Raw genomic sequence first — 17,107 nt, 5'->3', positions numbered from 1 at the left:
TAACTATTATTCAGATAATTCTAACTGTCTAATGCATGATAAATGATTGAATCATCCTCCCCCAAATGAAATCCATAGATACCTTGTTCTCATCAAAGATGTTGTCTACTCTCTTCCGCTCTGACACGATATCCTCATCCTCCTCATCAATGACATCTGGGTTTTTCTCCACCACACCAATCTTCTTGTCAACACTGAAAATACAGGAAAGAGATTCAGTTGTATTATCACTGAGATTCACATAGCAAACCTTGGTATCCTGGGAATCCTCTACCTTGGCTCTTTTTTTTTCTTCTTCTTCTTCTCAAACTAATAATTCTGAATAACTGTCTCTCCTGCAACAGGCTGGAATAATATATTTTAACCGATTTTCTTAACATTTACCATCCATTTCAAATCAAGTACACATCAGCCATGAAGTAAAACATTTCTTTACTAACCTCGCTCGACTTCCAGTCAATCTAGCAAGTCAAGCTATAATAAAATTCAGCACATTCTACTCCACTGCCAGCAGCCAGCACTAAATATTGTATAGTAGTTGTCAAATGTTTTGATTTAAACTTAACCCATTGAGGACTGACTGATTTTGCTACAACACGCGTTTCCCATAGACACCTGTCTGAGTATACTCGGGACTCACCCTCAACAGGGTAAGAATGAATTCCATGGCAGTTTCAGAGTGTGTGTACAAAAAAGGGAAGAGGATTGTAGAAAAAAAAAAAAAAAGAGTTTCAAACTCACAAACAAGGACAGGTGTCTCGGGCATCTCCACCGGTCTTAACAATCTCCAGGAACCTCAAGAAGAAGCAGACCAGCACAATGTCCACCAGCATCTAGGCAGATATTAATAGGAAACAAAATCATGAACATTACAAAAGTATTCTGAGAGTAAGACAGCCTGCTTGTCTGTATATACACTGTACCTGCAATTCAAATTTGTAAATTTTGGATATCTAATTTCGATGAAGTAACATTACCTTTTGTTTTGAAGAAAATAATACCTCAGAAAATAATACAAACCATTCATTACTCTATGAAACAAATATATTTTCTCTGAGGGAAATCACAATGGATATTGAATAGAAATGTAAGAGTAAGTTATTTGAAGATACATTTTTGTAATACAAGTCATGACAAATCATGAAACTTACAAGATAACAAGAGACCCGCGGGTCTAGCGCTCACCTGAGTATCGCAAGTTCACCTTTCACGCAGTCACTAATCTAAATTATTCACAGCTCTACCAAAATTTGACCAGGCATTCTCAAGTAGAAGATGAAACTGTACAATAAGGGCCCAAATTTTTTAAGATTCCTTAATTTGGGGGGGGGGGGGGGGGATTGGGGCCCCCTGGGGCCCTCTGGGTGGGGCATGGTGCCCATTTTTATAAATTGAGATCCTGACCCCCTAGGGATGCTACCTGCCAAGTTTGATGAAAATACATCATGAGGTTTTCAGGAAGAAGATGAAAATGTACAATTCAGGTCCCCATTTGGACCTTCCCAACCAACCCCCCCCCCCCTGCCCCCAAGAGGGGCACCCCTTGATCTCCTATGAACAAACTTGAAAATACAGTCATTAATGTACTCACTCATAGTATTATCTTACCTCTATAACTTCTGATTCTAGAGAAGATTTTTAAAGATTCCTTCATTTTGGGGGTTTGGGGCCCCCCTGGGGGCCCCCTGGGTGGGGAATGGTGCCCATTTTAACAAATTGAAATCCTAACTCCCTAGGGATGCTACCTGCCAAGTTTGGTGAAAATGGGTCATGGGGTTCTCAAGAAGAAGATAAAAATGTACAATTTAGGCCCCATTAGGACCCCTCCTCACCCCCCTCCCCTGGGTCCCAAGGGGGGCACCCCTGATTCTGCCATGAACAAACTTGAAACTACAGTTATCAATGTACAAACTCATAGTATTAACTTAGCTCTATCACTTCTGGTTCTGGAGAAGAAGATTTTTACAGATTCCTTAAGTTTGGGGGGTTTGGGCCCCCTGGGGGCCCCCTGGGTGGGGCATGGTGCCCATTTTAACAAATGAGTTCCTAACCCCCTAGGGATGCTACCTGCCAAGTTTGATGAAAATCGGTCTTGGGGTTTTCAAGAAGAAGATGAAAATGTAAAAAGTTTACGCACGACGCACGACGGACGACGGACGACGGACGACGGACGACGGACGACGCACGACGCACGACGGACGCCGGACGCCGGACGAAGGGCGATCGCAATAGCTCACTTGAGCCTTTGGCTCAGGTGAGCTAAAAAGTCTCCCCGATAATTGAAACAATAATGATATAGATGATGATAATATCACTACTACTGCTACTACTAATATGTACACCTACTGCTACCATTATCATATACTACAACTAAAACTACTACTACCTAACACTTAACACGGAAATAACAAAATTACTGATGTTACTGTTAATATACCCCAATAGTTTATTATCAACATTATTGATATTATTACTATCATCATGGTCAAACATTCTCTAGAACTTACAATTAGCAGGATTGGCCAGATGAAATTTTCAGGTAGAAAGTAATCTCCAAAGATGATGTCATCTTGTTGACCAAAGAGAGAAGCCTTCTGGTAAACCTGTTGAAATAAAGCAGATTGAAAAGGATGACCGCTACAGATTATCTAGAGAGAGAAATCATGCAAACCTCAATCACGAATACAGCAGTCAGCTATCAAGCAGAATGAACAATCTGTACTTTCAAAAAAGCTACAAAATAACTTTCTATTCAGCAAGACCTCAAATGCTGTGGACTGATAAATATCATACAGTAACAAATAATCACAACGACTCAAGAAAAAAGTTTTGAGTAATTCTTAAAATGATGGTCCAATCAATACCAAGCTCTCCTGGTAACAGATTTTGAAATTTGTAATGTAATTTGACAATCAGTTGGCATTAAGTGTTGCAAACTGACAATCAGCACTGATGTTTTTCTGTCAAGTTAAAAGATTCTGCAGACATATTTCAAGAATCTTTCTTCGTGATAAAACCAAAAGAAAAAAAAAATGTGTTGATGAGAGTCGCATACCAGTATATAAGCTGCTCATTAGAAATGAAATGGACAGACAAAATATAGATGTCTATTTCAATGACAGTTATTTCTATACACAATTTGAAACGGAACCACATGGTTACTCTTCATTTAGGGTCTATAATAACACTAGCAAGGGTCCGTTAATTCTACACATGCTACACAAAGAGTCGCTCTATAAGATTTATGTGTATTACATGGTACATGATTGCGACTTTCATACGCTAAGAGGTAATGTCCTTCACATAAAATTCTACTACTAATATTTTCCCTCGCATGTTCATAATAGTATCAACTTTCCCTGACTTGAAATGCACAAGAGCAATATGTCCTGAACATCATGCAAAGAGTAAAAGAGTTTTAATACGAAGAATTGTGTCTAGCAAAGCAATATTGAATTGGTGGCAGCTTTATTCAACTTTAGAACTGTAGCTGCAGTATTGTATTAACATGCTACGCACCAAACTAGTACAGATTGATGATCATGTGTACTGCGGCAATGGTTCTTGTTCATTAGAGGGGACTTGTCCACACTTTCACTAAAATGAAGAAAACTAAAGAGTTTTCCAACAAACCTTGTCAATGAAATAGAGTAAATTGAAGAGAGATGTGATTGGGTAGAGAAGACTGCTTGCTATAGCAAACCCTCCAGCGGCTACTGTACTGACGTAGATATCAATGAACATGGTTGGTAGGAAGAGGATCAGAGGGATCTGTGACATCAAAACGAAAAGATACAACTCAGATTGGTTATATCCACAAGAAAACAACGTGAACATCTTATGATGTGGCACTCATCCTGATAAAACAAATTGCATAATATCCTTTATTTCTTCTTAACCACTTCGGAAATAGGTTAGAAATGCACTAATCCAATCATGATAACTTAGACAGAATTTCAAAATACAAAGTAGAAATTTTGTGAATAAATCAAAGATTGAATAGTGTAATGATATTTTGAAAGTAATAAAATTCATCTTATTTGGTCATTTCAAATCAATTTGCATCAATTAGCAAAATCAGTATTTTGGACACAATGTAAACATTTCATGCATAAGTTCTATGTTAGCTGACTCTATATCTATCAGATAAAATTTGTAGAAATACATATCAAAATTGGCCAATCAATTGAAAGAGGAGAGCATTGTGCAGGAACTGGTTTTACATAAGTACATGTATGAATTACCATAATGCTCAAGGCTGGATTTCTGAGTACAAGTTCTGTGCATTTCATCCAACTGATCAAAGATGGAAAAACAATGTGATCCCCACACACCCCACACCCCATCATGAACGGCAAACAGAAAGAATATCACATGAGAAATGACGAAGAAGAAGCATTTTAAAATTGAGGACAGATGCCCCATGGATGCCTGATACCACCCCACGGTACAGGGGGCTCATCAGGCCTGCACACTCATGCAAAGTATTAACTAGTAGGTGTGGCATTAACTTACATGCATGAAGAAGAAATAGCCATAGGCCTGCGCAGTCTCGAACTTGTTAAAGATGAAGCCGACGCAGTAGGCCTGAATGGTTGCTATGGGAACGAAGAAGACCATGCCAATCAGGAAGCAGAAAATAGCGCCCCCTGTAGTCAAGGATGGCACCTGAATTGCTACCATGACGATGATGCCGATGATGCCGACGAAGAGAAGTTGGCCAGCGTCGATGACGAAGACAGACCCCCAGTACGACAGCGTGTCGATACCTTGAATTCGTAATTGGGCCTTGATTTTTTTCTGGACAGAGAAACATGATATAGATAACAGCATAATTTATAATATTACAAGATAGACTAGCACACATTAACAAGAACGATGTTAGGCATTCTCTAATCAAACAATTTTTGAAATGCCATTTTTGAACACTACATGTATGAAATGCATCAAGCGGCATAAATTGATGAGCTGAGGCAGAGGATCGTATCTCTCATTTAATGCTGTATTTACACCATGTTCCCGGCAACCACGGCAGCCCCGTTTCAGGCCACCATGGACAAAACAGGATGGACTTGAAACAATGTGGTGAGAAGGGATAAGCAAATGCGACAGGCCGTGATTGCCGTGGATGCCTTGTCAGATTTTTTAACTGTTCAAAAATCTGTCACGGCAGTCCCGGTGCTAATGAGGAATCCTGTATGCAGTGATAAAACTGGGTGAACGCAACAAAACGAGACTGCACATAATAGGCCGCAACAAAACTTGGAGGCTGTCCATTGCGGGACGCGACTGAAAGTATTGATAGACTAGTCTGACCAGACGCTGTGAGAACAGCGTCTGATAGCTGTATGTTTACCAGGGTCAGGACTGGATCCAACAAGACTAGAATGCAAAGGGGGAAAATGCAGGCGGTGTCTCATCTACCCATGGCGCATTACGTTTCTGGCATATGGGGCTGCCGTGGCCACCAGGAGCATGGTGTAAACGTAGCTTTCCCCATTGAGGACAAGTCCCGATTATACTCGGGCAAGCATCTATGGGAAATGCCTGTTGTAGCAAAATCAAACTGTCCTCAACGGGTTAAAATGACTCACATTCTCAAAGTCACTGAAAAGAGTAAGAGAAATGTTTATTCTAAATGACATAACTTAATTCATGAACTGTATAAATGCTGCATATTCTGCATGACAAATCAACTGTTGTTTTTTTTTTTCAGTAAAATATTGAGGTTTGTTCTTCCCTAAAATAATTTTTTTTTTTTTTTTTTTTTTGGGGGGGGGGGTAAAATTCTTTCCCACAGACCTCCATTTCCCCTAAATGTTGTGTAACTAAAAATTCTGTCTTCATCACTACACAATGTAATACTAAAATTTAATATCTAACCATTGTGAGCTGACTGATTAAGAATATTGGCAATATCCTGGTTATTGTTTTTGCAATGTGATAAAACTTATGACAATGCCCTCTATTTTGTACAGGTTGTACTTGTGTCCTGGGCAGTTTTGGAAAATGTACATTGTCAAATGTTAAAACTGGCCAAGAGAAATTCAAACAAGCAATGGCCTTGAAAGCCTTAGGTACTGTACCTTCTTACCTCTCTCTCTTTCACTCTATCCACAGGAAAGCCCACAGGGACAAAATTGAGCCCAAAGCCAAACAAGAAGACGAAGAGGATCCCACTGGTGAAGCCGTATTCAGGCAGCTCGGCTGGCTTGGGAAACGGGTGACTGGCTGCAGTGATGACCGGTGTGTTGGGGTCAGAGGTCGAGTTATAGATCCCAAGCAGAACGTTAGACATGGTACTGATGAGTACGGGTAAAGAGTGGAGGGCAGTGTCGTTGTAGAAGGTTGTAAACATAGCGGCAACTTCCTGTGAGATTAGCACACCGAATATGGTCAGGAAAGAAAAAAGGAGAACAAAAATTGAAAATTTAGATCAACCAAAACAAGAAATGAGATGCAGAGTGCTTTTAACAACATATTCACACCCATAAAACATTTTCACAACATCAGTCATTTGACTTCAAGCATGGTCATGGAGTAATACTGCTTTAAATATTCAAACAATTCTATTACTTCTGTTCTTTTTCACAGAAGAAATGTAGCCACACTCGAGGTCATAAGTTGACAATAAAATTTCAGGAAAGTAGTCAAATTTTGGAGATTCCAACTTCAAAAGTTGTCACACCAATGTCCATGTACAAATACCACACAGCCATTTTACAAGAGGCTAGGAGTTGCGTCTGGTGGTAGCATAAAGTTTTTGTCTCATTATACTCACAGCAATTCCAAGGTCCATCATGTCCACAGCACCGCTGTGAGGTCGAAGGTCATAGAGCATGCTCAGATTACTGGAGGCATTACTTCCGATATCCATGCGGTCAAATTGGGTCACAACGTCGGCGATGTCTTGATCTTTTATCACCATGGAGTTGATGAAGAGAGTAGATAAAACAATCATTCCATGTTACCAGAACTTTAACAGAAAATACTAAATTATTATTGAACATTATAGAAACTTAATTTCTAAAGTTGAAATAGAAAATAATAAAAATCCACAAGTGAGGATTTTTTTCCTAATGTTACAAAAATTGCAAAATCACAAGAGAACAAAATTACCCTTTGTGACTTTAAGTTTTCACAAGACGGAAAAGGGTGAGATACACAAGATATTTCAGAAAAGAGGGATTTATTTCAATCACTTCATGTCTGCCAACATTTCCACATCCAAATCAGGGAGATTCCACCCAGCAATCAGGGAGATATCTGTGTGTTACATGCATTTCAATGGGTGAAAATAATTCCCAAATCAGGGAGATTTTAATATTCTCTTACTCTGACACGAACAGATTTTGACATTTCGGGAAGACTCCTGCAGAATCAGGGAGACTTGGCAGCTCTGTAATTTAAAAAGTGGGCAAGTTGTGCCTACCAGTTGGCAAGGAATCTTGGTAGAGAAGCTCAGAGGCAGGGGGTGAGTAGGGACCGGTAGCTGGTGGGAAGTACATCTCGGGATGGAACCAGAGTGCGTCGGGTGTAGCAGTCGGGCTGTTTCCACCAAATGTGATGGTCTTGGACAGAACGCCACCTACCACCATGATAGCTACTGGCATGAATAAACGGAAGATGTAGGTCTGGGGAGAGAAAACAGTCAAATATACGAATTTCTGTTCTAGTCTGAAACTTCACAGTGCAATGGAGCAAAGTTTCCACTACACTTTTCCTGGAAATATGTCATTACATTCATGATGAAATTGCACATAACTCAGCTCCTTGCCACATAATGTACAAACTTCCTCAACACTCAGAAAGAGAACAAAAACAGAGAACTCACCACTGGGTTTCTGATGACCATTATTAATTCAGCCAGGGCCAAAGCCTTCATCTGCTCTGTGTGGCTAGCCTCAATGGGACGAGTGGCCAGTACTGTGGAGTCCAGGGGAGATTGGTTCAAGTTGACCGTTACAGAGTGAGCAGCGCCCTCGCTTGACTCCTCTATGCTCATTCCATTGGGTGCTGCAGCAGATACTGTGTGAGCGAGAGGGATCATTATACCACCAACATTCTCTATCTTTTATATCTTTAGTGTACATACAACACGTTAAGGGGAGAGTATAGTTTTGGTTGAGACGAGGCTTCAGGTTTCTGACTCCTAGTTAAAAATGAGAAATCTCTTTAATACGAAATATGAATGAGCATACAATTTTAAGTTCATTTGACCCCCCCCCCAAAAAAAAAAGGTTTTTAAACAGCTGAGATATCCAAAAATAAAGAGGCCATTAAAAAAAAAGGTAGGACCTACCTTTTTTTAACCTATTGAGGACGGACTGATTTTGCTACAACACGCATTTCCCATAGAAACCTGCCCGAGTATACTCGAGACTCGTCCTCAATGGGTTAAGGCTACTTTGCTTTACTTTGTTTTTGTATATTCCAGGCAGTTCAATACCAGTTTTCATCAAATAAACTTTGAATTCCTTTTAGAATTATATGCATATGAACACTTCAGAAGTTCTTTCAAATTATCTTGCATTACAAAGTTAATACCTGGATTCCCTATCTCAACCAAAACTATACCATCCCTTCAAACTACCCGGTACGTTAACATTACACACTGCTAGATGTGTGACAGCTTTCTGATATTGAAATGAAACTGTAATAAATATTTCTAAACTTAAACAAATTTAAACGTTAAAATTAGAATACCAAACACAAATTTCACCACATGGCAGGAGCGAAGCAGGGTTATTCCATATAAAATGACCAAAAAATGACTTCAGTTTTAAGTAAGATATTTGACACAAGGTGTAATATGCATTGGTAACTTTTCAATTGATCCCTTGACCTTTTGAAATTACACTTGTATGGCATGCCAGCAAACAAAATTCAACATTTATAACACTAACAAATGATGAGATATCACAACATGTGTGTTTTAGTGATAACAAGCTGAAAGGTCACACAAAGTCAAGTATGCATTCATGGATGACTTGTTGTATCAAATGCTGAGAACACCAGCTAAATGGCCACTATCACTACCACATAGCACCTTACTCTGCAATTGTCATCAAAATAATCACAAGTTACAAATATGTTTGCATTTTTTTCTTTCCATCAATCAGAACAGGAGCATAAATAACACAGAAGGAATTGTGCACATTTCTAGCGTAGCATGTTTGCAGGAATTTTGCCAGGATTTGATCAAGATGCTTTCTGTGAAATGAGGGTGCATGTGAAGACTTAGTAGTAGCCAAGGTTTAAGATATTTTACCCTTGAGTTCTTTATTGGTCTGGCCTGCAGCTGGTGGTCCATCCAGAGTAATCTCAACATCAGCTGTAGGCATGACGGTGGATGAAGTCAGGGTATATGTGTGTGTGTGTGAGAAATAAAGCTTGTCATGCATGGCAGATGATTACATGTGTCTTCAAAGGTGGAACATTCCCAACCCTCAACCCCTTCCCCTCCCCCCCCCCCCCCCAAGAAAAAGATGAATAAATTGCCCAACTTCACACAATTACTCACTGCAAGAAAGTATTTGGTAAACATAGAATGTCATCATTAAATCAATATAGATGTAAACCAATTATTCTTTGCTGGTTAGAAGTACAAATTAGAACTGCACAACTACTCTTTCTGATCTTTCTAAAATTCTTAGTAAAGCAAGTTTACTTTACTGAAATCATATTATCAAACCTGTTGTGAAAGACCTATATATGGTATCTGTCTCTGAGAACAATATCACACATTATGTGATGGATAATCACTTTTAGAGAGTAATTGTATTGTGTTACTCTACACAGCTCATCATGAAAAAAACAAACAAACAATTTGTTGCAATGGTGAGAGCCAAAAAACAGGTTGAACACAAGCCACGTAACATTTCCTTTGAACTGATTCAGGAATGTAGATATATTTTACAAAAACCTACTGCTACAAATACAAGTATTTACCACATGGACAAAAATAATTGTAAATTACGTTGGCTTTTCTTTTCCATGAAAGCTCTTGCTTATTTCATTCATCATCATTTCTGGTTCTATAATTGATATTTCACAATATGACCTTTTGCCAGCATTTTCTCTAATTTTTCTCCTTTTTTTTTAACTAGAACTTTATCATCACAACAAACTCACTATGCTGTCCTTTGATAGGCAATAGCCATGGAATATATTGTAGCCCCTGAAGCTACCCAGACATATTTTGACAGTCCAGCAAATTTTAATTTTGGTATTCCAAGTCAGGGTCCTACAGATGCCTTTAAAAGATGACCCCCTATAGTTGACCTCTACAGATGGTCCTCTATAGATGGCCCCTGAAATGGCCCCCTAATCCTATAGATGCCCCCCCCCCCCTCTCCTCCCCCATGGCCCTCAATAAACAGGTACCCCAGCTACACTCCTTCTCACTAAAGATTTCTCTCCACAGTCACAGCACATGTAAATACACTTCAAATGCCTCTAGGGACCATTGTATGGAATTTGTATTGGCTTGTTACTGCACTTCACATCAGGCATTTTTTTTTTTTAAACAGCATCAATTGTTAGTTGCAATCAAGTGCAAATCTGCAATTAATCATAAGACTTACAATTGACTTGGAAGATTGAGATTAGTTTGACTTCTTCCAACACCCCTTCTAGAGACTACATACCACCAGAAAACCCAAATTCTCTGATTTAACACACAATATAACACAAAGAAACACACATATGTATGCAGGGTCTGTCTGACTGGGTCTATCTAGGTGTTCAGAGAACAGTGAGTTGTAGAAACACGCACGAAAAAAGGGGGAGGGGTCTCTAGAAGGTGTGCCGGTGAATGTTGGCTTTGCTGATAGAAGGCAGGGTGCTGGTTAGTGTTTTAAAAACAGTCTTACCTCTGACTGTGTCTTGCCTCCGTTTGGCTGGTTGTGTGAAATGAGATTAGTCAAATGAAGCAGAATGACCACCAAAAAATATGGAAGAAAAATTGCAAAAGCGCACACTTTAAAGCAAACACAAAGGTTGCGTCAAGAAAAAGAAACAAAAGCATGCGGTGCATGGAAATGCACCCATACAGGGACATAACACAATCACATACACACAGACAGACACACACATAGAGACAAACAGACACCCACACAGACAAACAACCAAACATACACACTGACACACACAAGGACATGTAGATACAGACACAGACACATACATTCAGACATATCACACATTCAGCCACAGAGAGAGACAGTTCGACACACAAACATTATATCCACAAACCATTCTCACGACCAGATAATCCAGAACTTGTTCCTGTTATCTAATCCATTTCATTTTATCATGCTATAATACTCATGGACAATTACACTAGAATATCATACATTGTATGCAAACCACAGCCACAGGCACACTCGACTATAGTGGCAAATTCGTATTGCAGACATCCATTTCAAGTAACTCAATGTCATTGCATTTCCACAAAACTCATAGTGAACTACATAGACCCTAACACCTGCCAACAGTCTCCATTTAGTAAAAGCAGCCATGGTGTGTGAACTTTTTGGCATGATATGCATCATGGCAGTATAATATAAGGTTTTTGCATTGTTTGTTTGTTTGTTTGGATGTATTTAATGAGGCCACCATTGTAGCAAATGAACACTTATGAGCAAGTTACATAAGGACCAACAGCTTGTATGTCCCCTGCATAGGTCTAGGCAATGAAGATATAGTGCCTTGCATATAGGGGCATGACCACTGCTGCAAGGGGACTTGAACCAGGGATTTCATGATTTAGAGTCCAGTGGTCTATCAACTGAACCACAGTGGCTCCGTAAAGATCTCACAAATGCACCAGCAAACAACACACACACACACACACACACTTTTGTCGTTCTGTCAACGTCTGTCACAAAGCAACCTACACTCGCTGACATCAATATTAGCATGGGAAAATGATCATTCAAAGGGCACACTTCTACCCTACGCAGAAATCAATAGGTGGGAACACTCTTTACCGGCATCTGCCTCTTCAACCTCTGCCTCCTCCCCGATCTTCAGGAAGACTTCCTCCAGTGTTGTCATGGAAACCCCATAGGTCTGTATGCCCATGGCTTGGGAGGCAGTGGGTCCTCCTGCACCATCAGATTTCTCCAGGTGTTCAAACATTCCTGCAACGTACCAATATACAAATTGCAGTTTTAAAGGGGAATGAAATACCGGTACAGTACATTCTGTACATCGAGTTTTGTTCATGGCAAAAATACTATTAGTAGAACACATCAGTGAGTTTAAGGAAAATCAGACAATCCACTCTAATGTCATGATTTTTGAAAGTGTCATTACCGCCATTGCTTGATTTGAAGATTGGCTTGGTAGGACAAAGAAATGAAGAAAATATGAAGAGAATTCAAAATACCTTAATTTTATCTAGCAAAATGACAGAGCACTTGGCGTATCTCCTTGAAACACATGGGGAATAATATTACCTTCAACATATGCCTGTAAGTGGAAGGGATGTGCACTTTTCATAAAAAATGACATTTTGAAATTATGACGCTTTCACATTTATGATCTAATTTTGTATAAATTTACCAAATTCAACATATTCTATCTAGTCTTGCTCCAATATAGGTTATGCAGTTAAATTAAGTTGCCAATCAAGGGATGAGATCATCGTTCTTCTTCAAAATTACCCAAGAACTTGATGGTTTGAGACATTTTTCCCCAGATCAGAATGAAAAGACTTGAAGAGTTTTTTCCATCTCATTGGACATTGTGTGCATGAAGGGAAAAGCTGTGCACTCAATAAAGTTTACAACTTTAAAGTTTTCACAACAAAGGCCTGACAGGCATTTATCCATGCTCAGGTTGCAAAAAAAGGGCATGTTATCATATTTTTTGTAAGCACAAAATACAATGTTGGTCCTCACCAGCAAAGTTAGAGACATCTTTGAGGGGCAGGCGGAAAGACAGCTCCATGCCATGGGATCTGGATACCAGAGCCTCAGGGACGTGAGACTTGACCACTGAGGTGATCTTGTCGCGGTCGCAATCACTCTCCACAACCATACTATAGAGGGCAGTACAATATTCAAAATTTAATTGACAGTCTCTTCTGCTACATGATAGTTAAACATGTTATGCGGAGTTCACTCTGGTTTTAATCTAAGAGAGGAAACATTACACTATTGAACAATAGAACTGGTATGGTCAACGAATGTATGACAAAGAAGGTAAATATGGAAACTTACTAATTACCTCCACCAAAGAGGTTGTTTTTGCTGGCACTGGTTTGTCTATTTGATTGTTTGTTTGCTTTCTTGTTCGCAAAATAACTGAAAAATCTGTGACTGGATTTTTAGGAAAAGTTGTTCATGACTTAAGGAACAGATAATTACATTTTGTTAGTGATCTGGATCACCATCTGGATCTAGGAATTGGTATGAATTTTTTCAAGGATTCATTATGATTGGGAAATAGGGACATTTCCAGCATGTGTATATAATAGCCTGATGACACTAACAATATATCAATGTGCTTCCAAATGCTAAGCGTATGATTTAATAGTCAAGGAATCTAATAGTAGGACTTTACCACAGGGTGGAAATAACACTCACACACACAAATAAAAACACAAAATACCATAACAAAGCTACTTCGTAGCAAAAGTACAAAGACTTTTTGAAAAAAAAACAACATTTACAACTTGCCTGGTATTTTAGTTTTAATTAGCTGTTTCTTGGTAGTTACATTTATTCACCAAAAAGGAATCTAGTCCATTCTTTGACATGATGTCTGGACTATCCTTAAGACCTAGTTAGCCATACATACAAGCAGGATCAACAGTCTCAAAGTCATTGGAAAAGCAGGAATGGCTCACCTGAGATGGTAGCCCAGACCAAATTTATTCTTGAGGAAGAGCGATGATCCACAGCACCTCAGCTTGCCCTGGGAGACGATGGCCTTACGGTCTGACAATGACACAAGGATTCAAAACAGTCATTTGAGAAAACTGACAGTCTTCCGTGGTGTGACCACCATTACTTGCATATTAAGCATATTATCCACAAAGAAGCCACTTGGCTGAAGAGCTCCCAATGGAGTGGTGTGAGGTCAATTTAGGTGTGGATTTAAGTTTAGTGGATGGCCTCATACAGAAATAGTCTGTGGTAAACTGGTTATCAAGAGTTGTCATGTATGGATGCTGAAAGTCACATTAAGTGTGTAAAAAGACAACATAAGAAGAGGACAGACAAAATGTCACTATGATCTCATTCCCTGGACCTGTCTTATAAAATAGTGAGTGTCACAAATCGTATAGTCTTGGTTCCAGCCACTGACCTGCCAAGATGTCAGCTTCATCCATAAAGTGAGTTGTGAGGAGAGTGACTCGTCCTTCCCTCTGCTTCTTTAACAGAGCCCACATCTTGCGTCGAGAATATGGGTCCATGCCGCTGCTTGGCTCATCCAGAAACAACACCTATACTCACACAAATCAAGAATTAAGAGAAAACAAAACTTTAATGATCGCATGATCTTTAGACAGATTGGCCTTGCAGTGAATATTATCCATTATCCTTATTATCCTTATTTCTTCAGTTGGAATCTATTTGCAGTATGCATAGGATCTCATTAGACACTTACAATATAAAAGCACCCTAGTTTGAGGTGCCATTGCACCAAATTGTTCCAAAATTGGCATATTTGCACATAATTAGCAGTGAGTTATGAATTAGACACTCAGGTAGTATAAAACTAGCATGCATCTGGATTCCATACGGAAATGTCATCTGGTCCTTAATATGTAGGTGAATAATGCCTATGAAGGTCTTCTTTTTTAAAAAGACTTAAGATATTAAGAAACCAAACCAACTGTTACGGCTCAAATATTCATAAAAATGCTACTTCTATCATACTTCTAACCTGAAAAAGATAACTTCAAAAGTGTTTTGGAAAGATCTCAAAATTAAATTACCTATGATGCAGCAAGAGTGATGCTAGGTATTTATCAAGATATATCATATCACACTATCTAACACTTATCTGTATACACTATTACATATTTACATCAAAAGCTTTTTCATCATTTATGGCATAATGCTAAAATTTGAAAATTTTCACATAATTATGGGTATTATCATATCATCACTATTTTGCACTGGACTAATGCCAGTGAACTTCACTTGCTCATAACTCTGCATGGGGTTAGTGTACATTTCATACTACCTCCCCAAACTATTGATATGCCATTATTTTCATGCTAGTTCATTGGTGAAAATTTATTAACTTTGACACAATGATTTCACAACACTCATACATGTACTCAACACACACACACATGTTACAGACTGCCAGAGAAAGAAATGGTTCATGCAAATATTCTCAGCCCACCTTGGGGTTCCCGATGATGGCCATTCCGACACACAGCTTGCGTTTCTGTCCACCGCTAAGATGCTTAGAGAAGGTCGCCCTCTGGGTGTCTAGATCAATCAACTTCACCACCTCATCAACCTGTGACGAAAAAAGAATAGAAGACACCAAGAGTCTATCACAGGTCATGTCATACATAAGGTACCAAGCATTCATGGATGTTCATGGATATGTGGTTACCATGGATATGTCAGGGCTGCACACTAAACCCATTTCGCAATCTTCTACTGGTCCGACCTATCCGTTGGTCCAGCAGATACAAAGTTTTTCCATTTTTCACTGGTAAATTCCTGAAAAAGTTACTAGTCCGACAGTGTTTTTTACTGGTCAGGGACCGTCGGACCAGTGCGAGTGTGCAGCCTTGGATATGTGGTTACCATGGATATGGTTGCTATGGATTTGTTGATGGAAACCATAGATTCCTGAGCACTCCTGCACCATGAGCTGAGAGACCGTGTTAATGAAAACAAGCAATCATGGTTTCAGCAAACTTTGTTGTTCCATACCTATGAAATGGGCTAATGATTGTGGTGTGATTTAAAATTTGTAATAACTATAACTTCAACATGACCATACTTCTTTATTCCACATTCATTCACATCTTCATTCATTTTGTCTTGTACCAATGCATTTTTATCTTCTATTCATTTATTTGCTACTCAGCACTAAATTCAGTTCAACCATCATAACCAAGCCAATTATTTTCAGTATTTAGTTGTTGTTATTATTGAGAAAATCCAACACAAAGGAACACAGTGACGAAGTCTGTACAGCAGGATCCAACCACAAGTAACTACATGTATTACTAAGTATTTTATATGCTATGGTGAAGTGGATTGAGATATCAGATACAAATGAATCAGATGTTGATTGGATAGAAATCCATAACACTAATTCTAGGAGTACTTTGTAATTTAGCAGAGGCCTTTTTATTCAAAATTGTTTTTTTTTTTTTACAAACTCTGTAGTCTTCCACAAACTACTTTTTAGAACTTAGACACAGAATAATTCTCCATCTTTGATTGCTGACCAGTTATGTTAGTTCATCAAGTTGTACATGTACATTTAGTATGGATATGATATCTCAATAAAAAACTAGGTATGAGCATTATGCTAATCTAGACAACGTAACAGAAAAAAAAAATATGATTGTCAGTCTGATGTAAGTTAGGCTAGAGGACTCACCGCTTCAGGGATCTTTTCTTTAGGGATTCCCTTGAGACCAGCATAGAAGGTGAGATGCTCCTCAGGAGACAGAAACTCAAAGATGGTATTCTCTTGGAGACAGACACCTGTCATCCCTCGAATCCGATCTAGATCATCAGGGTTGGTGATGCTGAGGTTGTAGATGGATGCACCACCGTCCGTGGGGGTAAACAGACCGGTCAGACAACTGATGAGAGTGGACTTTCCCGCTCCGTTGTGGCCCAGGAGACAGGTGATCTGACCCTCGTAGATATCCAGTGAGATACCTTATGGACAGGATGGAAAGACTTCTGGTAGTCAAACAATCAAGCACTGATTCCATTGTATTGTCACGGAATGGGATATAAGATTATGCCAGAATCATTTCAAATAGAGGTTAATGTACATATGCGTGCGCCACAAATGACGCATGCCTGTCGGGCACGAGTACAGAATGGGCGCAGGGTATAAAAGGGAGGGGGGAGGGGTAAGTGAGCAGGGCAGATTGTTTGGGGGA

At 39.2% G+C, this 17,107-nt stretch overlaps 1 protein-coding gene across 1 annotated transcript in view; it reads right to left on the bottom strand.

The window, feature by feature from the left end:
* Positions 1-17,107, bottom strand: part of LOC139729331 (cholesterol transporter ABCA5-like) — a 48,063-nt gene that overhangs the window by 9,562 nt on the left and 21,394 nt on the right. The window contains exons 10-24 of the mRNA XM_071640256.1: positions 16,591-16,877; positions 15,367-15,486; positions 14,317-14,455; positions 13,856-13,946; positions 12,906-13,045; positions 11,991-12,143; positions 7,835-8,028; positions 7,433-7,634; positions 6,782-6,915; positions 6,095-6,370; positions 4,516-4,800; positions 3,634-3,771; positions 2,508-2,603; positions 742-833; positions 83-194 (exon numbers count right to left, since the gene is read on the bottom strand). Of these exons, the coding sequence (XP_071496357.1) occupies positions 83-194; positions 742-833; positions 2,508-2,603; positions 3,634-3,771; positions 4,516-4,800; positions 6,095-6,370; positions 6,782-6,915; positions 7,433-7,634; positions 7,835-8,028; positions 11,991-12,143; positions 12,906-13,045; positions 13,856-13,946; positions 14,317-14,455; positions 15,367-15,486; positions 16,591-16,877 (2,459 nt within the window). The remainder of the gene's footprint in view (positions 1-82; positions 195-741; positions 834-2,507; positions 2,604-3,633; positions 3,772-4,515; positions 4,801-6,094; positions 6,371-6,781; positions 6,916-7,432; positions 7,635-7,834; positions 8,029-11,990; positions 12,144-12,905; positions 13,046-13,855; positions 13,947-14,316; positions 14,456-15,366; positions 15,487-16,590; positions 16,878-17,107) is intronic.

Source organism: Diadema antillarum, unplaced genomic scaffold (assembly GCF_040938485.1).
Source record: "Diadema antillarum isolate AM-2024a unplaced genomic scaffold, OU_Dant_1.0 seq00000234_RagTag, whole genome shotgun sequence".
In the NCBI taxonomy this organism is placed as follows: Eukaryota; Metazoa; Echinodermata; class Echinoidea; order Diadematoida; family Diadematidae; genus Diadema; species Diadema antillarum.
The sequence above is the reverse complement of the archived record's forward strand: the minus strand, read 5'-3'. Positions and strand labels throughout refer to the sequence as shown.